The 23,948-nt window shown below is 48.7% G+C and overlaps 1 protein-coding gene across 1 annotated transcript; it reads left to right on the top strand.

The window, feature by feature from the left end:
* Positions 1–19,248: 19,248 nt before the first annotated feature.
* Positions 19,249–21,025, top strand: LOC100383970 (uncharacterized). The gene is made up of 2 exons (NM_001176583.1): positions 19,249–20,032; positions 20,504–21,025. The coding sequence occupies exons 1-2, from the start codon at positions 19,349–19,351 to the stop codon at positions 20,828–20,830; spliced, it is 1,011 nt and encodes a 336-aa protein (NP_001170054.1). The 5' UTR covers positions 19,249–19,348; the 3' UTR covers positions 20,831–21,025.
* Positions 21,026–23,948: the final 2,923 nt, after the last annotated feature.

The following is a 23,948-nucleotide window of genomic DNA, read 5'->3' as shown; positions in this document are numbered from 1 at the left end:
CGCCTTTGGCAGGCGAAGCGGGCGTTGTTTCACCTCCGCCATGATGACCGCGTCAAAAAAGGTGCGCCACACCATTTAAATTCATATTCTTTTCCTCCTCCCCTTTCTCTCTCTTGCTACAGGGACCGGGAAAGGGGATATTCCAAAAGGGATCCTTCTCCGCGAAGGAAGCGGTCCCCGAGCCCTCCTACTGATCAGGGGTTCGAAGGCTGGCCCCTCGGAAGGGTTCGACAGCCGCCCCAGAGCACTCGGGCTTCAGGCTCATTACTGATCAGGGGTTCGAAGGCTGACCCCTCGAAAGGGTTCGACAGCCGCCCCAGAGCACTCGAGCTCCGCGCCCACTACTGATCAGGGGTTCGAAGGCTGGCCCCTCGGAAGGGTTCGACAGCCGCCCCAGAGCACGCAGAGCGAGGGATGACTCTAGGTACGTCCGATACATGGCCGAGGCTCAGGCTACGCTCCCGAGGTACCGTAGGACATTTCCGAGACCAGCAGGAGCGATTTTGTAACGGAATCCCATCAGAGGGAGGCATCGAGCCCTCGGACCCTATCGAACGGGACCGGGTCCGGCAAATCACCTGCAGGTACTTTTGGAGCGTGCCTCTGGGCCACTAGCCGACTCTTATCGAACGGGGCACAGGCGTCCACTCGGATCACCCGTTAGCAACTCACTGGAGACACCATGTTCGGCGCTCTCCGAGGGCAACATGGCGCTTTCCCCCCTTCCTCCTTGCGGAAAGGCGACGAAGGGGCGTATAATAAAAGTCGAGACAGTCCTTGATCGTCCTCTCGCTCCGTGCAGAGGCTCGGGGGCTGCTCTCGCAAACCCGGCTACGGCCAAACCGTTGACAGCGTCAACAAACCAGCCTAAAAACTCGGAACCTGACCATGCACCCGGGCTACGATCAGGTCGCATGAGGGAACAACCAGGTCGGCCAAGGCGTCACGAAAGGCATTAAGACCTCAGAGGAGTCAAACCACTCCTCCGAGGCCTCGGGGGCTACACCCGGCGGGTGCGCTCATGCGCACCCACCGAAACAAAGTGTAACCGAGAAAGGCCGGTCCCCTTGCAAAAAGTGCGACAAAGCCTCCAAGCGAGTACCAACACTCCCTTTGAGGCTCGAGGGCTACTGTCGGGTACTGTAATTAGGGGTACCCCCAACAGTCCTAAACACGGCTGGTAACCACCATCAGCACAAGCTGCAGAGACTGATGGTCATGATTCAGGTCAAGGCTTCGTCTACTCAAGGGATGCGATCTCGCCTCGCCCGAGGGCCTCCTCAAGCAATGGGCACACCCTCGACTCACCCGAAGCCCAGGTCGGGCAGGCTTCGTAGTGAAGCAACCTTGGCCAAATCGCCTCACCAACCGACTGTATCGCAGGCGCATTCAATGCGAGGATCGCCCGACACCTTATCCTGACACACGTGCCTCAGTCGGCAAGGTCGAAGTGACCGCAGTCACTTCACCCTTCCACTGACCGACCTGACAAGAAAACAGCGATGCTCGCCCCGCTCCCACTGCTGTGCCACCCGCCAGGGTGAGGCTGACAACAGCTAAGTTCAGCCTTAGGCGCAACAGGAAGCTCCGCCTCGCCCGCCCTTGGGCCTCGGCCTCAGGAGGAGGTCTCCGCCTCGCCCGACCCCAGGGCTCGGCCCCCGCCTCGGCCTCGGAAGGTGGTCTCCACCTCGCCCGACCCTAGGGCTCGGCCTCAACCTCGGCCTCAGAAGGTGGTCTCCGCCTCGCCCGACCCCAGGGCTCGGCCTCAACCTCGACCTCGGGAGGAATCGCGTCCTCGCTCGACCCCGGCCTCGGCCTCAGGAGGAGTCTCCGCCTCGCCCGACCTTGGGCTCGGACCGACCGCGCCACAGGGGATACATCATTACCCTATCCCTAGCTAGCTCAGGCTACGGGGGAACAAGACCGGCGTCCCATCCAGGCTCGCCCCGGTAACAAGTAATGATGGCTCCCCCCGTGCGTCCATGATGACGGCGGTTCTCAGCCCCCTACGGAAGCAAGGAGACGTCAGTAAGGTCCCAGCAGCCCCGACAGCTGTGCTTCTACAGGGCTCAAGCGCTCCTCCGACGGCCACGATACCGCGTACACAGGACTCTAGCACCTCTCCGACAGCCACGTTGGCATGTACACAGGGCTCTGGCACCTCTCTGCCGGACACATTAGCGCATAGCTACACCCCCATTGTACACCTGGACCCTCTCCTTGCATCTATAAAAGGAAGGTCCAGGGCCCTCATGCGGGAGGGTCACGCGGGAGAACGGGCTGACGAACAGGCTCACTCTCTCTCTCTCTCGCGAACGCTTGTAACCCCTACTGCAAGCACATCCCCTGGCGCAAGATAACACGAGCCACGTTTTCCCCCTTGTGTTCCATCTCACGCCAACCTATCTGGGCTGGGACACGCAGCGATAATTTTACTCGTCGGTCCAGGGACCCCCCCGGGGTCGAAACGCCGACAACATCAATGTCCGGCGGCGACGATGAGACTGAGAAGATGACGGACTCTGAGAAGCTTGATCGCATTCTGGGGCAACTCGCCACCATGAATCACCGGCTGGACACTCATGCGCAGTGTATCACTCTCTTGGAGCAGGAACCCCCCACCCAGACGGGCTCGCCGCGGGGATAGCCTCTGCCCTCGATGACCCTGCCTACAGGTCCTGCACTCGAGAGCCATGTTGGTGCAGGGCAAACTGCATCTGGGGGCAGCGACGGTGGATATGGAAGTGGTCACCGGGGCATTATTGGTGGACACCGTGATCGCCACGACGAAGGAGGACCACGCAGACCCAATTTTTCTTTTCCCCATTATGATGGTGATTCTGATCCCTTGCCATGGTTGAACAAATGTGATACATATTTTCGCGGCATGGGAGTTCATCAAGACGAGAGGGTCTGGCAAGCATCGCTTCACTTGGAAGGTGTGGCTGCGGAATGGTTCTATGCCTTGGAGCGCGATCTAGGCGGCGTGCTGACTTGGACACGCTTCATTGAGTTCATCTAGATGCGCTTCGGGCCACCACTCAGGTTCAATGGCATGGCTGATTTAAAAGAACTAAAGCGCACAAGCACCGTGGAAGAGTATTCGTGCCAATTCTTAACCCTGATGTGCCGTTGTGACGACATGTCTCATCGGCAACAGTCTAACATGTACACAGCAGGCTTAGGCGAAGCTCTCCGAACTGATGTGGAATTACAAACTCCAGAGACGCTGCAGCGTGCTATGCATCTGGCCAGGGTGTATGAACGACGTTTGATGCACACGGGCAGCTCCACTGGACAGTCCACAGCAGCTCTGGAAGTACCCTCCAAACCTGCAGCACCAACAATGGCACGACCGACAGCAACTACGGCCAACCGACCACGTTTTAGGCGCCTATCTCCAGATGAGTTAGCCGCCAAACGCGCCAGTGGAGAATGCTACCACTGTAAGGAAAAATATTCACCAGAACACAAGTGTTCAGGTCGTGGTATATTCTTGCTTGAATCGGAAGAAGAGGATACAACCACAGAATCTCCATTACCAATCAACTTGGGAATTTCTCTTCAGGCCATGACTGGGATAGGCGTCACAGATACTCTCAGGCTTCCAGTCACAATCAACGACATCAATTTAACTGCACTAGTGGATTCAGGATCCACTCACACATTCCTTAGTGAAGCTGCAGTGGCACGTCTCGTATTGCAAGTGCTATCTCAGCCAGGCCTATCGGTAAAAGTTGCCAATGGAGAACGCATTTCAAGCAAGGGTCAAATCACAGCAACCCTCACCATCGGCAGGAGAAATTCACCACAACATGTTATTCCTTGCCTCTTGATGGTTTCGATCTCGTATTAGGAGTGTAGTGGCCACGATCTCTAGGACCGGTGGTCTGCAACTTTGACACACACACAATGGCATTCTGGAGGAAGGGAAGGTTGGTACAATTGACAGGGGTTGGGGACTTAGTGTTGGGATTTGCATCCATGGACAAGAACATGGATTGTATGGAAGAATTGCTGTCCTCTTTCTCTGATTTGTTTCAGGACCCTCAGGGTCTGCCACCATCACGTCGCCAAGACCATCACATACGGTTGCTGGCTGGTACAGAACCAGTGGTTGTACGACCCTACCGATACCCTCAACTGCTTAAAGATGAGATTGAGTGTCAGTGTGATCAGATGTTGGCACAAGGCATCATTCGAGAGTGCACATCAGCATTCTCGTCACCTGTATTATTGGTCAAGAAGGCAGATAAAACATGGAGGTTTTGCATTGATTACCATGAATTAAATGCAAAAACAATCAAGGACAAATTTCCAATTCCGGTGGTGGACGAGCTACTTGATGAACTCCGAGGTGCAAGTTTGTTCACAAAGCTGGATCTCCGGAGTGGTTATCATCAAGTCAGGATGCACTCGGATGACATCCACAAAACAACCTTCCGTACACATTGTGGTCACTTTGAATTTCTAGTCATGCCGTTTGGCCTGACTAATGTGCCATCCACATTCCAAGCTCTGATGAATGATATACTGAAGCCTTTCATCCGAAAGTTCACTCTGGTATTCTTTGATGACATAATGATATATAGCTCGTCTTGGACAGAACACTTACAACATGTGAAGCAAGTATTCCAATTACTGCGAGACAACAACCTTGTTCTTAAGAAGTCCAAGTGCTCATTTGGTAAATCTGCAGTCACTTACCTTGGACACATTGTCTCTGCGCAGGGGGTCGCCATGGACCCTTCCAAGGTGGACGCAGTTGAATCATGGCCCATACCGAGGACCATCCGAGCACTCCACAGTTTCCTAGGACTCACAGGGTATTACCACAAGTTTATAGCAGGATATGGGTCAGTGGCAGCTCCTCTTACAGCCCTTCTGAAAAGAGATGCATTCCACTGGACAGAGGAAACAGCCGAGGCTTTCTGTCAACTCAAACAAGCCTTGCTGACAACACCACTTCTCCAGTTACCGGATTCGACAAAAGGTTTTTCATTGACCGTGATGCCTCCGGCTCTGGATTTGGAGCAGTCCTGCACCAAGGCGATGGTGCCATAGCCTTCTTCAGCAGGCCGGTGTCCCTTCGTCACCAAAAATTTCCAGCATATGAGCGGGAGTTGATTGGATTGGTAAAGGCAGTTTGACACTGGCGGCCATATGTCTAGGGCCGACCCTTTACAGTCCGCACTGACCACTATAGCTTAAAATTCTTGCTCGATCAGCGGCTGTCAACAATCCCTCAGCATACTTGGGTCAGCAAACTGTTTGGGTATGATATAACAGTGGAATACAGGCCCGGCAAGTTGAATGGCGCAGCAGATGCATTGTCTCGTCGAGAGGAAGATACAAGAACTGTGTATACCCTTTCTTCCCCTTCCTTTGATCTCTTCTCTACTTTGCAAACGGAGGCTGACTCGGACCCTCAAGTGGCTGCAGTCCGCGCTCAGCTGGCAGAGGGAAAAGCAAGTCCTGACTAGACAATGGCAGATGGCTTACTACAGTTCAAAGGCAAGGTATTCATCCCGGATGCATCCACTTTGTGGCCTCAACTTCTGGCCCAAGCACATGAGTCTGGTCATGAAGGCGTGCAGAAGATAGCCCATAGGTGGCGCACATCATTTTACAATTCTAAAACTCTCCAACGTGTTAGGGAGTTTGTGCGCAGCTGTGCAGTTTGCCAACAACATAAGACTCAGCATCTTCACCCAGCCGGCCTACTTCAACCCTTGCCTATTCCCTCTATGGTGTGGGCTGATATATCAATGGACTTTATTGAAGGATTTCCAAAGGTTGGTGGCAAGTCAGTAGTTCTAACAGTGGTGGATCGGTTCTCTAAGTATGGTCATTTTATTACTTTAGGCCATCCATATTCAGCAGCATCAGTGGCAAAAGCCTTCTTTGACGAAATTGTCAAACTTCATGGTCTGCCATGCTCGATAGTCAGTGATCGGGACACAGTTTTCACTAGCCAGTTCTGGACTGAACTATTTACCATGGCGGGAGTGAAGTTACAAATGAGCTCAGCTTTCCACCCACAAACCGATGGTCAGTCAGAAGTTGTTAACAGAATAATCACCATGTATCTGTGCTGTCTAGCTGGGGACCGTCCTAAATCATGGCTGAAATGGTTACCATGGGCAGAATTTTGCTATAATTCATCATATCAATCGGCACTGAAATGTTCTCCATTCAAAGTTGTCTACGGACGAGAGCCTCCTCCAATGGTCTCCTATCAAGCAGGGGACTCAAAGGTGTGTAACACCCTGAATTTGGGGGTATAAAATTTCTTTTCTAATATCCACCAAATTCAGGTGTTACTCTCTCAGTCCTTCGCTTTCCTTTCTCTTTTCCCTAAAAATGGAGAATTATTTTGTTTTATATTAGCGTAAACCTAGTGGAATGAGCCCTAGAGGCACTTTGGTTGTTGCATTCATGTTGTTGCATGGTGTTTCTAAGTGCAAAATGTGTTTGAAACATGTTAACATATCTTATAGAAGCGCTGGGTAAATTTTCATATTTTTCGGAATATTTTTCTATTTTCCGGAAACCAAAAACTATTTATTTGTGGAACTTAAAAATATTTTTAGAAATTCTAATTATATTTTTTGAGTTCATTAGGTGCCAAAACATTTATAGGAATTTTTCTGGAATTTTTGAAAGCATATATAATATTTTAAGCACAAAATATGGATTTCTAGGCTTTTTCGAATTTTAAAAATAGTAAAATCCGAATTTTAACCGAATTTTCATCTCATCCAAACCCTAGATATATATACATGTCCGGCTTCATCTCGTCGAGCCCGTTCCAGAACACAAAACGTTTCCCCCAAATCCAATCCCTACCTCCCGGTATTGCTCGCCGAAGTTCGGGGCGGTTCCAACTCCGGCGACAACTCCGGCGAGCAATTACTCCCAATCCGTGCATCGTCTGCCGAATCCGAGGGTACCGCTGCGTTCGTCTCGTCGAGGGCTTCGTCGCAGCGCGTTCGGTTCGTCGATTGGATCCTCGAATCTCCGGCAATCGACGGATTTGGCTTCGGCTCCGGCGAGGGTCTTCTTTCCCGGTGAGAAACCTCCATTGTTGCACCTAGAGTTTCTTCGTTTATTCGTTTTCCCGTCCGTGCAGAGCATCTCCCACTCTCCCCTCACCTTCCCCGGCGGCGGCGGCCCTTCCCCCTCCGTTTCCCCTCCCGGCGACGCCCTTTTCCCCTCCCCGGCGGTGGCGGCGGTGGCCGACGGCGGCGCTCACGCTCCCGCGCCCCATGCCCGCGCGCACCCCTCCCCGGGAGCGGTGGCCGCGCCCCTCGCGCCCCGTGTGGCCGCGCCCACCTCCGGCCGGCCCAACCTCGTCCTCCCCTGCGCAGCCCCCTCCCCTTCCTCTCCTCTCTCTTCCATGGATGGGAGGAAGAAGATGAAGAGAGGAAGAAGACGATGGCATTCTCGTAAATTTAGTCCGCGCGAATTACAGTATGGTTTAAAACATTCATAACTTTTGCGTTTTAAACCTGATTCGATCCATTCAAGTTGCGTTAGATTCGTATTAAAATTATCTTAATTTAGATATATTTATCACAATTTTTGCATATTTTATTTAATTTAGTTAAACGTTTGTTTAACCAGTGGCTACTAGAACGACGTTTCAATTTAAAAACCTAATTTAGGAATTCGATTTGCGCATTTATAAGTAGTTACCAATATGATTAGCCTTAACTGAAATGTTATTTATTAATAATTATTTAGTTTAATTACATTGTTTATTTATTAGTTTCGCATGTACGTGCCGCGGTGCTGTTTCGCGCACGTCGTCGCGTGTCGTTCGCGAGTGTCGCGCGTGTTGTTCGCACGCGTTGTCGTGTGCCGTTCGCGTGTGTCGCGCGCCTTGCCGCGTGTCGTTCACGTGTATCGCGCGTTGTCCGTGCGCTAAGTCGTTTGTGTCCGCGCGTTGCGCACATCGTGTTTGCACGTCGTGCGTCATTAATTCGTCTCGCTTAAAATCGCTCATATTCATTAAGTTACTTGCTTAACTGTCAACTATTAAAATAGTAAGTTAGTCAAAACTAAGTAGTAGTATTAATTTACATTTGATTAATATCAATTAATATAATTATGTTGAATTGGATGTTCTAATTAGTACTTGTTTAACGTAAACGCGCTAACCCCTCGACCGTAGCTTCGACTATCGTGGTTCTTTTCCTCGCATAACTGTAGAAGCGCTCTCTATTTTATATTGCTCGCTTTTATAATATTTTATCTTGTATGGTGTAATGTTCTTATGCAAGTATATGTTTGTTTGTGCCTGTTTGTATTCGCTGTGCGTCGCGAATAGACTGCGATCCATTTTCGAGCTTCGAGGAATCGACGGTCAAGCTTCGGCGACCAAGTAATCTAGCTATTTGAGTTCCACGAAGTTGAAGACCCTGAGCATCTGTTTGGTGAAGGCAAGTGTCCTCTGACCCATTATGTCCCATTCACTTTATAACACACTGTCCCGCATACTATGAACAACCTAAGGATTTACTAGCTTTCTATTTACCTTGTCCTTGATTTACCTTTTGGGTTACTATGGTTAGCTACATGCTAGCGCTTTACTTTAATCAATGAACATGATGAGATACAATGATGATACTATGATTTTATTCTGGATATGATGATATACTTGTGGTATTTAGGGGACTCGGGCTGTTTCCCGAGTACCTCTCCGTAAGGACCTGTTCGTTGAGAGACCACCCGGGATAACAGTGCAACCATGAGGGTGAAATGGGATGCCCTTAGCTAATTAATTAGAGGAACTAGTGGTGTAGTTGCTTCGCCGTCGTGCCGTCAATGGGGTCCAGGCACAGTGCTTGCTCTGCCGAGGTTGAGTGCCGAGGTTCTTTCGTTTTGCTTTTGTTAGTCACCCTCCTGCGGGGAGAGGTACTGTGTTTATCAAACTGGAGAAACCTAACGGGCGGCTATGACCTCTAGGGAATCTTTGTAAAAGCTACGTAGTGATACCCTGCCGGACCACCTAGGAAGTGATCAATGGGGAGTCATGATCCCCGGGCAAAACGGGAATCACGGCTCATGGGTAAAGTGTGCGACCTCTGCAGAGGCTAATGAAACTGATATAAAAGTCGTGCTCACGGTTAAGAGCAGCCTTGGGATCCTCTTTGATTAGAGATACTCCGGATACACCTCAGATGATGACTTTAATGATGATGGTTAATGATGATGACTTTAATTATGTATTCTAGTATTTCCTCTCTGAGGAGGTACTTTTGGGGCTATAACTCGGGCTTGATGATAAAATCTGGCTTCTACTAAAAATAAATATCTGACCAACTAAAAGCAACTGCTTGAGCCTAACCCCACATAAAGCTAGTCCACTTCAGCCAAACGGGACATTTGCTGAGTACGTTGATGTGTACTCACCCTTGCTTTCACAAAACACCAGGTTGCCTTTGGTGCAATCTATGCTCAGGTAAACAAGGCGTCGAGGCGGATCTCCAGGAGTTCCAGGACATCGACGAGTTCGAGGATTAGGCTAGCGACCTCCCCCAGTCAGCTGCCTGTGGTGGGTTGTTTACTTTGGCTACGTTTCGATTCTCTATACTTTGATTTATATTATGTAAATGACTCTAGTTTGTAATATTATTACTTACTCTTTATTGTAATTCGAAGCATTGTGCTATGATGAGTCATTTATGTAATCACTGTGTACGTGAATTACTGATCCTGGCACGTACATGGTTCGCATTCGGTTTACCTTCAAAACCGGGTGTGACATAAGTGGTATCAAAGCCGTGCTGACTGTAGGACCGCTGACCTAGAGTAGCATTGGCCGTTTTAAGGACTTATTGATTATTACTTCACCCCATCCTTGATTCTGCTTCAAAATATTAGTCAGCTTGACTAATTCTATGTTGTTCTCCTATATGCCCCCTTGCCAAAAGTATTTTATTCTAGTATGGTCTATACTTCTCTCAATCTATTAGATCTGACCTCACTCTTATGCTTGCGACATCTTTGTTGATGCCCCCTGACCATGGCCTTTAGTCTTTTGGGACTCTTTCCTCATCCATTATTAAATTGCTACTATTTGACCATCTCTATTCCATTTTGTTATTGACATGCTTGTATCCTTGCGTTTTTAGCACCCTTATCCCTTAATCTAAAGTACTTACTCTTGTACCTCTATTGCTCATTTAAACAGTTCAGTTTAGGTGTCCATGACCTTCTTGTCTTCTGGGATCATTTCTTATTCGGTTGTAAGTCGCTATCTTTCGAAAATTTCTATGCCCTTGGTCTTGGTATGCTCGTACCATTGGAATCTTGCCTACTCTTATTTTTATATGTGCTTACCTTTATGTCCCAATATCTGTTTGAAATATTTCAGTTAACATGCCCTTGACCACCCTTGTTTCCTAATGATCCATGAGTGATCATTTTATTTTGCGCACCTGTGGTAATCTTGTTGTTTCCTTGTAACCTTCTTCGGTAATGAATTTTTACTTCAACTCTTCTGTCGGAACCTCACTTATCTTATCCTTGATTGTTTTCTCCACCTTGCCATTTGGTGAGTCTTGCCTTGACTCTGTCCATGGATTATGCTTTTCATCATTATCACATTTACCCTTATCACCTCTATATCTTACCTTGATGTTTATCTTATACTGGCCCTTTAAAATCTCCTCTTTTCCATCTCAATCTGAGCATTGTACTTTACCTACTGTTCCCTTGGTCGTATCCTCTTCCTCATCGCTTGTAAATCTTCAACTCCATCCTATGTTGTGTCTCTGTTTAGCGTTGCCTTGACCTTTCCCATCTCTCGACCATACCTTGGTAATGACATTATGTCTGTTATCTAAAATCTCCAACTTGTCATCTCATTTCGGGAGTGGTATTCTACTTATCCTGCCTTTTGGTCGTAACCTCATATTTGCCACGCGCCATCCTGGCCTTAGCTTCATTCTTTGTTGTACTCGTACCCTTGGTTCCCTTAACTTCATTCTTTATTGTACTCGTACCCTTGGTTCCCCTATACTTTCACCTCTTCCCTTACACCCTTGTCTGTTATCGCCTTTAACCCTTGTAATATATGTATCTTCACCTAAATGCTTACCTTGAAATTATCCTTTAAAAGCCTCCCCTTCCTTTCAACCTAGTTTGAGAGTTGCGAGTTACCCATCTCTCCCTTGATTTCTTTTCACTTCTTGTCGCCTTACAAGTTTTGTGTTAATTCCATCTCTTGCTATGTTTTTATTTGCTATCGCCCTCACCTTGTCGTCCATCGATCTTGCCTGGATACTCATCTTTATTCCTACTTCTTAAAAACCCCCTCTCTTCCACCTCAATTTCAGAGTGATAGTTTACCTATCGGGCCCTTGGACGTATCCTCTTCTTTTCCACTTGCAGATCATGTTTGAACTTCATCCTTTGTGGTACTTATATCCTTGGTTCTTATGCACATTTACTTCCTCTCTTACATTCTTGTTCGGTATCACCTTTATCCCTTGTAATATTCATACCCTTACCTTCATGCTTACTTTGAACCTCCCTTTAAAAGCCTTCTCTTTTCCATCCTTGTTCGAGGATAATGTCTTACCTATTTCGCCATTGACTGCTCCCCCTTCTTTGACGCCTTGCAAGTCTTGTCTAAAATACATCCTTTATTGCGTGTTTGTCCATTATCACCTTAACACTTGTCATCCCTCGATTTTTACCTTGATGCTTATACTATACCTGCATTTTGAAGCCGCCTCTCCCATTTCATTTCAAGAGTGATGTCTTACCCATCCCGCTCTTGTTCGTTCCCTATTTCTCTATCTCGTTGCAAGTCTTGTCTTAACTCGATCTTTTGGTGTGCCTTTATCTGTTACCTCATTTACCTTTGTCATCACTGGATCTTTCCATGATGCTTATCCTAAGCCTACCTTTTGAAATATCATCTTTTCCATCTCGATTTGAGAATGGTGTTTTACCTATCCTGACCTTGGTTGCATTCTCTCCCTTGTCGGTTACAATCATTGCTTTAGCTCCATCCTTTATTATGCTCATGCCCCTAGCCTCCATGTCTTATTATTCCCCTTGCCTTTTGTTGGCCTTAGAGTAGTTTCCCTTTTTTTAAGGAAAGACCACCATTTAATTAAAAGGAACGTATATCAACGAGATGTTTGTTGATGTGTGCTCATGATGTTTATCCTTCTGCTATGACTGATTTGCTTCTTTGGAATGAGTGTTGATGTGTTGTGGCCCTTGGACCGTAATGGAATCTGTTTACTAGGTGAGTGCCATAGAGTTAAGTAGTTGGGTTCTCCCCCTGCTCTCTCTAATCTGTCTATACTTACCTTTTCTCGTTATTCTTTCCTCTTACACCTGTCCTTTTGGCAACCTCCAACTCCTCCAAATCAGTCAAGATCAGAGTCGGCAACATCTTCATCAAGTATGTATCAATGCTCTTGTTAAGGGGGTTAGCCGCTAACCCCAATGAAGACAATGCAATCAACATCAACCAACAAGATCAGATTGGTGCAGCAAAAGCGTGTGTGGGTCCTAACCCACAGGTCCAGGAGATCCTCAAGAATTGCATCAATCGGTCTCAAGCATCTGATGGTCAAAGCAACCAATCCACAAGTCAAGCCGGCGGAGTCAAAGTTGAGTTAGAAAAAGCTATGAAAGACTAATGAACCAATCTCATTTTCCTGCTAGCCTCTTCTTGAATCTCGAGGACGAGATTCTGTTAAAGGGGTTAGATTTGTAACACCCTGAATTTGGGGGTATAAAATTTCTTTTCTAATATCCACCAAATTCAGGTGTTACTCTCTCAGTTCTTCGCTTTCCTTTCTCTTTTCCCTAAAAATGAAGAATTATTTTGTATTATATTAGCGTAAACCTAGTGGAATGAGCCCTAGAGGCACTTTGGTTGTTGCATTCATGCTGTTGCATGGTGTTTCTAAGTGCAAAATGTGTTTGAAACATGTTAACATATCTTATAGAAGCGCTCGGTAAATTTTCATATTTTTCGGAATATTTTTCTATTTTCCAGAAACCAAAAACTATTTATTTGTGGAACTTAAAAATATTTTTAGAAATTCTAATTATATTTTTTGAGTTCATTAGGTGCCAAAACATTTATAGGAATTTTTCTGGAATTTTTGAAAGCATATATAATATTTTAAGCACAAAATATGGATTTCTAGGCTTTTTCGAATTTTAAAAATAGTAAAATCCGAATTTTTACCGAATTTTCATCTCATCCAAACCCTAGATATATATACATGTCCGGCTTCATCTCGTCGAGCCCGTTCCAGAACACAAAACGTTTCCCCCAAATCCAATCCCTATCTCCCAGTATTGCTCGCCGAAGTTCGGGGCGGTTCCAACTCCGGCGACAACTCCGGCGAGCAATTACTCCCAATCCGTGCATCGTCTGCCGAATCCGAGGGTACCGCTGCGTTCGTCTCGTCGAGGGCTTCGTCGCAGCGCGTTCGGTTCGTCGATTGGATCCCCGAATCTCCGGCAATCGACGGATTTGGCTTCGGCTCCGGCGAGGGTCTTCTTCCCCGGTGAGAAACCTCCATTGTTGCACCTAGGGTTTCTTCGTTTATTCGTTTTCCCGTCCGTGCAGAGCATCTCCCACTCTCCCCTCACCTTCCCCGGCGGCGGCGGCCCTTCCCCCTCCGTTTCCCCTCCCCGGCAACGCCCCTTTTCCCCTCCCCGGCGATGGCGGCGGTGGCCGACGGCGACGCTCACGCTCCCGCGCCCCACGCCCGTGCGCACCCCTCCCCGGGAGCGGTGGCCGCGCCCCTCGCGCCCCGTGCGGCCGCGCCCACCTCCGGCCGGCCCAACCTCGTCCTCCCCTGCGCAGCCCCCTCCCCTTCCTCTCCTCTCTATTCCATGGATGAGAGGAAGAAGACGATGGCAGTCTCGTAAATTTAGTCCGCGCGAATTACAGTATGGTTTAAAACATTCATAACTTTTGCGTTTTAAACCCGATTCGATCCATTCAAGTTGCGTTAGATTCGTATTAAAATTATCTTAATTTAGATATATTTATCACAATTTTTTCATATTTTATTTAATTTAGTTAAACGTTTGTTTAACCAGTGGCTACTAGAACGACGTTTCAATTTAAAAACCTAATTTAGGAATTCGATTTGCGCATTTATAAGTAGTTACCAATATGATTAGCCTTAACTGAAATGTTATTTATTAATAATTATTTAGTTTAATTACATTGTTTATTTATTAGTTTCGCATGTACGTGCCGCGGTGCTGTTTCGCGCACGTCGTCGCGTGTCATTCGCGAGTGTCGCGCGTGTTGTTCGCACGCGTTGTCGTGTGCCGTTCGCGTGTGTCGCGCGCCTTGCCGCGTGTCGTTCACGTGTATCGCGCGTTGTCCGTGCGCTAAGTCGTTTGTGTCCGCGCGTTGCGCACATCGTGTTTGCACGTCGTGCGTCATTAATTCGTCTCGCTTAAAATCGCTCATATTCATTAAGTTACTTGCTTAACTGTCAACTATTAAAATAGTAAGTTAGTCAAAACTAAGTAGTAGTATTAATTTACATTTGATTAATATCGATTAATATAATTATGTTGAATTGGATGTTCTAATTAGTACTTGTTTAACGTAAACGCGCTAACCCCTCGACCGTAGCTTCGACTATCGTGGTTCTTTTCCTCGCATAACTGTAGAAGCGCTCTCTATTTTATATTGCTCGCTTTTATAATATTTTATCTTGTATGGTGTAATGTTCTTATGCAAGTATATGTTTGTTTGTGCCTGTTTGTATTCGCTGTGCGTCGCGAATAGACTGCGATCCATTTCCGAGCTTCGAGGAATCGACGGTCAAGCTTCGGCGACCAAGTAATCTAGCTATTCGAGTTCCACGAAGTTGAAGACCCTGAGCATCTGTTTGGTGAAGGCAAGTGTCCTCTGACCCATTATGTCCCATTCACTTTATAACACACTGTCCCGCATACTATGAACAACCTAAGGATTTACTAGCTTTCTATTTACCTTGTCCTTGATTTACCTTTTGGGTTACTATGGTTAGCTACATGCTAGCGCTTTACTTTAATCAATGAACATGATGAGATACAATGATGATACTATGATTTTATTCTGGATATGATGATATACTTGTGGCATTTAGGGGACTCAGGCTGTTTCCCGAGTACCTCTCCGTAAGGACCTGTTCGTTGAGAGACCACCCGGGATAACAGTGCAACCATGAGGGTGAAATAGGATGCCCTTAGCTAATTAATTAGAGGAACTAGAGGTGTAGTTGCTTCGCCGTCGTGCCGTCAATGGGGTCCAGGCACAGTGCTTGCTCTGCCGAGGTTGAGTGCCGAGGTTCTTTCGTTTTGCTTTTGTTAGTCACCCTCCTGCGAGGAGAGTTAATGTGTTTATCAAACTGGAGAAACCTAACGGGCGGCTATGACCTCTAGGGAATCTTTGTAAAAGCTACGTAGTGATACCCTGCCGGACCACCTAGGAAGTGATCAATGGGGAGTCATGATCCCCGGGCAAAACGGGAATCACGGCTCATGGGTAAAGTGTGCGACCTCTGCAGAGGGTAATAAAACTGATATATCAGCCGTGCTCACGGTTAAGAGCAGCCTTGGGATCCTCTTTGATTAGAGATACTCCGGATACACCTCAGATGATGACTTTAATGATGATGGTTAATGATGATGACTTTAATTATGTATTCTAGTATTTCCTCTCTGAGGAGGTACTTTTGGGGCTATAACTCGGGCTTGATGATAAAATCTGGCTTCTACTAAAAATAAATACTTGACCAACTAAAAGCAACTGCTTGAGCCTAACCCCACATAAAGCTAGTCCACTTCAGCCAAACGGGACATTTGCTGAGTACGTTGATGTGTACTCACCCTTGCTTTCACAAAACACCAGGTTGCCTTTGGTGCAATCTATGCTCAGGTAAACAAGGCGTCGAGGCGGATCTCCAGGAGTTCCAGGACGTCGACGAGTTCGAGGATTAGGCTAGCGACCTCCCCAAGTCAGCTGCCTGTGGTGGGTTGTTTACGTTGGCTACGTTTCGATTCTCTGTACTTTGATTTATATTATGTAAATGACTCTAGTTTGTAATATTATTACTTACTCTTTATTGTAATTCGAAGCATTGTGCTATGATGAGTCATTTATGTAATCGCTGTGTACGTGAATTACTGATCCTGGCACGTACATGGTTCGCATTCGGTTTACCTTCAAAACCGGGTGTGACAAGGTGGCTGCGATTGACACCCAGTTGCAGGACAGGGATGAATTTCTTGCTGAAATCAAGGACCGACTAGTGCAAGCCCAAGTAACTATGAAGAGTTATCAGGATAAACGACGTCGGGAGGTGGAATTCAACATTGGTGATTGGGTATGGCTACGATTGCAACAAAGGACTGTTGTGGGCGTCACCTCAGCTGCACCATCCAAATTGGGGCCCAAATTCTTTGGTCCATATCAAGTCATTCAGAGGATAGGGGTTGTTTCATACAAGCTTCAGTTACCACCAAATGCAAGAATTCATGATGTGTTTCACGTCTCTCTCCTAAAGAAATTTGAGGGACCTGCCCCATCCCAGTTGGTTCCACTGCCACCTCTTCTACATGGGCGTGTTATCCCAGCGCCAGAAAAGGTTCTAAGGGCCAGACTCAACAGAGGAGTCTGGGAAGTGTTGGTCAAATGGATTAGGCGTTCAGATGCACATACTTCATGGGAACAGGTGGAAGAATTCAAACAGCAGCATCCAACATTCGCGCTCGCGGACGAGCTCTTTGTCGAGGAGGGGGGAAGTGTTATAGACTCTTTTGTGGGCCGGCAATATGCCAGGCGCCAGAATAATTAGGCCCAGCCATTTGTTAGATGGCGGCTGGGTGTTAGAGAAGTTTTAGGAGGCTTATCCTCCCTGGAGCTTATTTCCTTAATAATCTCCTAAGTTGTTCCCTGGAGCTTATCTCCTTAATAATCTCCTAAGTTGTTAGGCCCCGGAGCTATAAGGGTGCCTCAGATTGTAATAGGGTTTTTTATCAAAAGAAGTCGCACCTGCGTGGGCGGCTGCTTGATAACAGTGGCGACCCCCACGCGCCCTGGTGATCGTGTTTCTCAGCCGCCACGCTGCGTGCCCTATTCCCTGCGCTCCTCCACTCAATCCACCCTACTAACTCACCCTTCGTGGTGTACGCCTCCCCGTCCTGCGCATCGCAGCAGGATTCGTAACAGACTCACAACCAAGTGAACTTTGGAGACAAAACTCAAATCGTATGGTATGCTAAAAGCGGAGGGCGTTTGATAGGGATTCAGAATCTCATAGAAATATTTTAGAATTAAACTCTTCAGAAATATTGTAGATGGTCGTTGTTTGGCCGCTAGATTATTTTGGTATAGAAAATAGTAAAAATAAAAACATGTTTAAAAATTAAGAACCTTTTTTGCATGAAGATCAACTTAGGGCATGTTTAGAAGCACTCAATTTGTCGTTTCATCTTTCACAGTTTTGTCTTCTCGTAGTTATGATCTATGATATATTTATATGGACATGTATGGATGTGCCATATACTTAAATATTTATATTATTGTCTTATTGTATGGCTATATATCTACATTGCATACCAAGTGTTGTGGGGCGCACTAGCAGTTCCTTCAACCCACCACGGCCACATGCCAGCGCCGGAGTGCCCAGCACCAAGACCCCGTCGGCGTGGCCGCTGCAGCAGTGAGTCAGTCAGCCAAGGTGCTCCGTGGGCCGTTGCCCTGTGCCCTGGCGCGCGTGCTGTGGCGCAGCACAGGCCGAGGAGGATCAAATCGGCCGGGCGGGCGATGAGCCGATGATGCCTGCCGCCAGACACGACAAAGTCCCTGTTTGTTTCGGCTTTTTACAGCTTCTGGCCACCAAAAGCTGTTGCGGACTGCCAAACACTCAGTTTTTCAGCCAGCTTCTACAAAATTTGTTTGGGTAAAAACAATCAACATAAACATATAATCGGTTAAGTCGTCGTAATAGTAGTAATCCGTCACTTTATAGATCTTGAGTCCCATGGACAACTTTATCTTCCTCCGCACGTAATTCTAATGATACTCAGATTCTCTACACAACCAGATTCTCCCCACAGCTAGATTCTCGGAAAAGCTGTTCAGAAAAAAGCTGAACCAAACAGACCCAAAGCTGACCTAAGGTGCCGCGCGTGCCGCCCGCCAGCTGAATTGCCGCGATCGAATCAAAGCGTTCTCCGGGGCAGATCGGCGCTGCGCGTGCGTGATTGTTATCAGGTGGACGGAGAACGGACTGGATCGCGATCACCCGTCGATGGATCCTCTCGTCCCGTTGTCAGGCAAGGCAGGCAGAGAGAGAGACGGTGTCAGGGCAATCTGTTTCAGGAACAGGGCCCTGTGCGGCGGCTTAGGCGAACCAGCCTCGCACACTACCGGTGGATGGAATCAACAAGTCAATGCTGCAGCTGCTCACGGATCACGATGCGGTCGCACGCGGTCTGCGCTTGCAGCTGCTCCACGGCTCGCGGCCCCGGGAACGGCCTTTTGTTGCATCGGGGCTGGAGTGGAGCGCCCTTGCGCTGTGGTATCTGTTGTGTTCTGTCCGTAGAATCGAATAGCCATCCAGAACTGCACGACCGCGTCCGGAAAGCTAAAGCCGGTGATACGGGACGGCGTAAATGAATCGGCAGGGGGTAGACGGGTAAGTACGTCACCTGAAAGCGCAAGAGGTGCAACTTGCAACAAGTCTTTTTACGGAAGGCGCGAAATGGCCCGATCGGATAAGGCCGAGTCCCAACTGACCGAAGTGAAGTGCACTGGGGGTACTCTGTTCCGTCCGATCCTGACGACGTTTCCTAATCAGCCAGCTAATACCCGGGCTGTAGACCATTCCTGCTGTAGCCGCCCGGCAAGCAATCTTCACATGGGCGGACGTCACAGAGAGGCCCATCTCGATGCTGCTTGCTGTATTCAGACCGTACAAGCTCGTCCGTCAACGGAAAACTGTTAGGTGCGGGGTTGCCATCGGGAGTGACCCTGATCTCTAGTCATTCAGACCAGTGCTGCACGTCTCTCTTCCTGCGACACACGGTTCTCGGTTTGCCCAGCCGGCAGCCGCACACAACACACGGACCCGTTCAACGGTTTAGGTTCACCGACCGTGAGTGTGTGTGTGAGTCGCGGAGTGGTGGGCGCGCACACACAATTCCCTCCCACCCCACCCCCACCCTCCTCGTCTACTACTTCTACCGCCCGCTGACCTGACCGAGTGCACCTCCACCTTTCCACTACCCCCCGCACAGTGCACACGCAGTTCGCACCCACGCCCCCCGCAGGCCGGAGGAGCCAGCCGCGATGGCGCAGCAGCCCCCGCACCGGCACGCCAAGACGGACTCGGAGGCGACGTCCAGCATGGCGGCGGCCTACTACGTGCAGTCGCCGAGCCACGACGACGGCGAGAACAAGACGGCCGCGTCCTCCTTCCACTCGTCCCCGGCGGCGTCCCCGCCGCGGTCGCTGGGCCGGGCGTCAAGGGACTCCTCCTCGTCCTCCCGCTTCTCCTCCGCCAAGGCCGCCTCCTCCTCCGTCGCTGTCCCCGTCCCCGGCGCCGGCGCCGGCGGGCGGCGGCGCGGCAGCCCGTGGATGAAGGAGGCGGCCATCGAGGAGGAGGGTCTCCTCGGCATGTCCGACGACGACGACGGCGACGGCACCAGCCGCGGCGCGCTCAGCGCGATCCCTAAGAGGGCGCGCTACGCGCTGGGCTTCGCGGGCGCCTTCCTCGCGCTCTTCTTCCTCTTCGCGCTCGTCCTGTGGGGCGCCAGCCGCGCCCAGCGCCCCGTCGTCACCCTGCGCTCCGTCACCTTCCACCGCTTCGTCGTCCAGGCCGGCACCGACGCGTCGCTCGTGCCCACCGAGATGGCCTCGCTCAACGCCACCGTCGCCCTCGCCTTCCGCAACGCCGGCACCTTCTTCGGCGTCCACGTCTCCGCCGACCCCGTCACGCTCCACTACACCCAGCTCCAGCTCGCGTCGGGCGATGTAAGTCAAACACCTTCTGAATTTTGTCTTTACGATATGCATTGTTACTCTGTTTTTTTTTTAACCATATGCATTGTTAGCATACATATAGTGTAAGAACAGAGCAAGGTACGGGTCTTTCTTTCGTTGGTAGTACCAGTAGATTTCATAGATAGATAAATAGATATATACGGAGAGTGGAGTACAGCTGCACACAGAGTCACTGACATTGACCCGAACAACACGCGGTAGCATAGCAGTAGGCAGTAGCCGCCGATAGCGACTTGTGACGGGAACAGAGGAACACAGAGAGAGCCACCAGCGCCACCGGCCCGTGTGCCGTGGAAACTCGAGCAGACACAACACAGCTCTCATGCCTTGCAGTTTCCCGCACGGCTGCACTGCACTGCATGGCCCCCGCATCCTGGGCCTGGCATCTCAATATTATCTGACGGGCCGGACTCGGTTGTTGTCGCGTTGCATTGCATGCAGATCAAGTATTTCTACCAGCCGCGGAAGAGCCAGCGCGGGCTGGCGGTGGCGGTGGTGGGCGACAAGGTGCCGCTGTACGGCGGCGGGTCGGGCCTGAGCAGCACCGCGACGACGCTGCCGCCGCCCAGGAAGCGCGCGCCGGCGGTGGTGGTGCCGCCGCCGCCCGTGCCGCTGCAGCTGGCGGTGCGGCTGCGGTCGCGCGCGTTCGTGCTGGGCAGGCTCGTCGCCCCCAAGTTCTACACCGAGGCGCGGTGCCGCGTCACCATGGACCAGACCAGGCTCGGCAGGCCCGTCTCCCTCGCCAAGGCCTGCACCTACACCCACTAGCTAGAGCGAAAGCGAAACACGCGCGCGCGCGCGCCTGCTGCCCTCGCCGTTTTGTTCTTCACTTGAGTTCTCTCTCCGTCGTCGTTATACTACTACTACCGCCTGCGTGTGCTTGCGTGCGTGCGTTACATTTGGATGCATGGGGCCATTGTTGCTCGGTTGTTGTCATGTATGTACAGAGGATTTCTTTTTTTTTCTTTTTCTTTTTTGGTGTTGGAGAGTTTTCATTGTTGCTCGCTTCTTGTTCTCCTTCGTGACCAGCTTCGTGTAGATCTGACTCTTGCTGAGATATAACTGAAGCGCATCCGTATCACTGCTGTGCCAAGTCGCAGTGGCACACGTAAAGGATGGATGCGGGTCGTACATTAATTAAGTAGCGCAGTAGCTAGACCTGTTCTACCGATCCTAGCGCATTGAAGCGGGCAGGGTTCAGATGTGCCGAGCGAAGGCGTCAGGGGCATGGAGCTCACATGGACACTGTCTCGGACAGCCAGAGATCGCGGAGCTCGTATCCTATCCTACGATATCGATATATAGTAGCCCCTGTGGGAGAGTGTCTCTCCTTGGGGCTAGGCTAACTCGGGTCGGGCGGCGTTTGCCGTGCCGGCAAGCCACCTCTGTCATGGTGAAGTTGATGAAGGCATAACTGTTGTTCGTCTCCTTCCTAAAATTCATTGACAGGTAAGACCAACTCCAGCAGACTCCCTCTCCGTATCCGTATTTAGCACGGCCAACAGTCTCTCCTCTCCGTATCCGTCCCCGTTTCCAGCAGACTCCGTATTTGCACTCCGCATGCAGTCTATGACAGCTGGGCCCCGCGAGCAGCCGCGAGCGCATGCAGTCTTGTGCGGAGAGGAGAGAGAAACCGTGGAAAAGAGGAGTGCAGGTACACGGCGTGTGTTTTGCGGAGACGGATGCGGAGGCTGCTGGAGAGCGAAATAGTGACTCAGAGCGTGTATAATGCGGATGCGGAGTGGGATAGGGAGTGTTGCTGGAGTTGGTCTAAGGGAAGTCATATCGTGATTTTCCCCTATTGCCGGATGCGGAGAAAGGAGGGCCAACTCCGACAGACGCGAGTAGCAAGATAGAGAGAAAGTCCCTCCATTTTTTTTGGTTTGATGTTTTCTAGTCTAAATTTGCACTATCCAACGTTATAAAAACAAATGGAGATAGTAGAAAATATGTTTTTATGATTGAAAATCCACTTAACGTGTATCAGTTTTGACACGCAAAGTCTAATTTTTGTCCCTCTTCACTTATACTTTGATTTTTATGGGACAAAATAGTATCTTTAATGTATCCTTTATGCATAAAACTTATTGGTCTAAACCAATTTATTTATTTGTTGGCACATTTTTGTAGTGTCAGTAGTCCACATTTCGCGTTGGGGGGCACATATGATTTCTTCCAACACATTTTGCAGGGCCATATATCTTTCGTTGGTCCCTCGTCACTTCGTCAGACCGTGTCATCGTGCGCGCGCCCTGGGCCCTGGCCAGTCGCGCCCAGCCCATCCGACCCGCCACCCGCAGTTGGCCCGTCATGCACCTCCGGGCTCCAGCCCTCCACGCTCTGCTCCCAGAGACTCAGGTGCCTGCCCCATCACAAGGCCACACCTATTGCCAGCATCGCTGCAAATTATATACGGAGACAAGAAATCGAGGAAGAGAGAAAGTGCCGGGGATAGAAGAGATGACGAAATTTAAGAAGCGTTTGGATGAATGCCTAACTTGTCATAATTTATCATATCTAAAGTTAGTCAGATTTAATCGAGGATCTATTTGGTTCAATTTTCTAAAAATATAATTCTAACTATAAGTTGTGAAAAAAGCTACTACGTGTTGATGATTGTGAAAAAACTAAAATATATTTGGTTTAAACAACTCTCAACTATAGATTCTGCGAGACCATGATAGCTTTGTAATAAGGATGACTAGAATTTAGAAAATCTAAGATAGGAGGTGACTCTAAATTGAACTAGCAGAATCTATAGTTTTTTAGGAAACCTATTCTGATTAATCCTAGACAGATGTAATAGAAAATATATGACAATCTTGATAATATAGCAGCTACTTAGGTTTTGGAGTTGGGACTACCCTAATACACAACTTTTCTCCTTTTGGTCTTTTTCCCTCTCTACATAAAGAAAGAATAAACATCTTTTTCTATGCTAGGAACATAAGGTTACGAACACTTTTCTTGTGACAGTTTGGTAGTTCCGTTCTTTAAACTGGGCCCAGATAGAGGGACAATGTTGGGCTAGGCTTATAACCTTTTTTTTTCTCTTCATATCCTTTCATTCTCTTTTTTCCAACTTCTTAGCATCTTAAAGATTTGTCTTTTGGATAAAGGAAACCTCTATCAAAACCAAGACAACTACATGGAGCCATTGAGGCATAACCACGACACATGCTTCCCAATCTTTGATTTTTTTTTTTTTGGTCTTGGTTTGTAAAAGTTGTCCTGGACCATATAACCTGAGAGTTGGAAGTAAGCATCAAACTTTGCTTTAGAGCGCATACGCATGAAGCGCACAGTTTGTTATTAATATACTACCTCCGTTTTTTTAGTTGTCGCTGGATAGTTCAATTTTGCACTATCCAGCGACAACTAAAACGAAACCGAGGGAGTATTTGCTTAATCTTTAGATAAGGTCTATAGAAACAAGAGCGGCCAACCCTGACCCTTTTTTTCATTTTTTTAATCGTTGGTGGTGGCCTTGTGTCCACAGCAAGCAAAAGCCGCACGCTTGACACACACCAACCGCGCTAAGAGTTAGTAATCGACCTAAGCAGAGCATCATCGCCACCCTTCACCTTTGCATCATGCTGCCGTGCCGGCCTCCTCGCTTCATAATCACACACCAATGATCAGTAATCGCCACTGGAAAAAAAAAAGAGAGAGAGAGAGGCTTTGCCAGGACAGTTGCCACCCTTTACAACCAATGCTACTATGGTGCCGTATCAAATAGCTCCGTGAATCATTTGTTCACATCGCGAGTCGAGAACCGAACACCATCCATATAGGTCATCTTCACTCTCCCGCCTTCTATTTTAAACTTCACTCTATAAACAATAAACTCTATTATGCAAAAGAGTGTTTTGTACCGGCGTGTACA

This window comes from Zea mays, chromosome 2 (genome assembly GCF_902167145.1).
Source record: "Zea mays cultivar B73 chromosome 2, Zm-B73-REFERENCE-NAM-5.0, whole genome shotgun sequence".
NCBI lineage: Eukaryota > Viridiplantae > Streptophyta > Magnoliopsida > Poales > Poaceae > Zea > Zea mays.
Note: the sequence above shows the minus strand (reverse complement) of the source record. Positions and strands in the feature narration are given on the sequence as shown.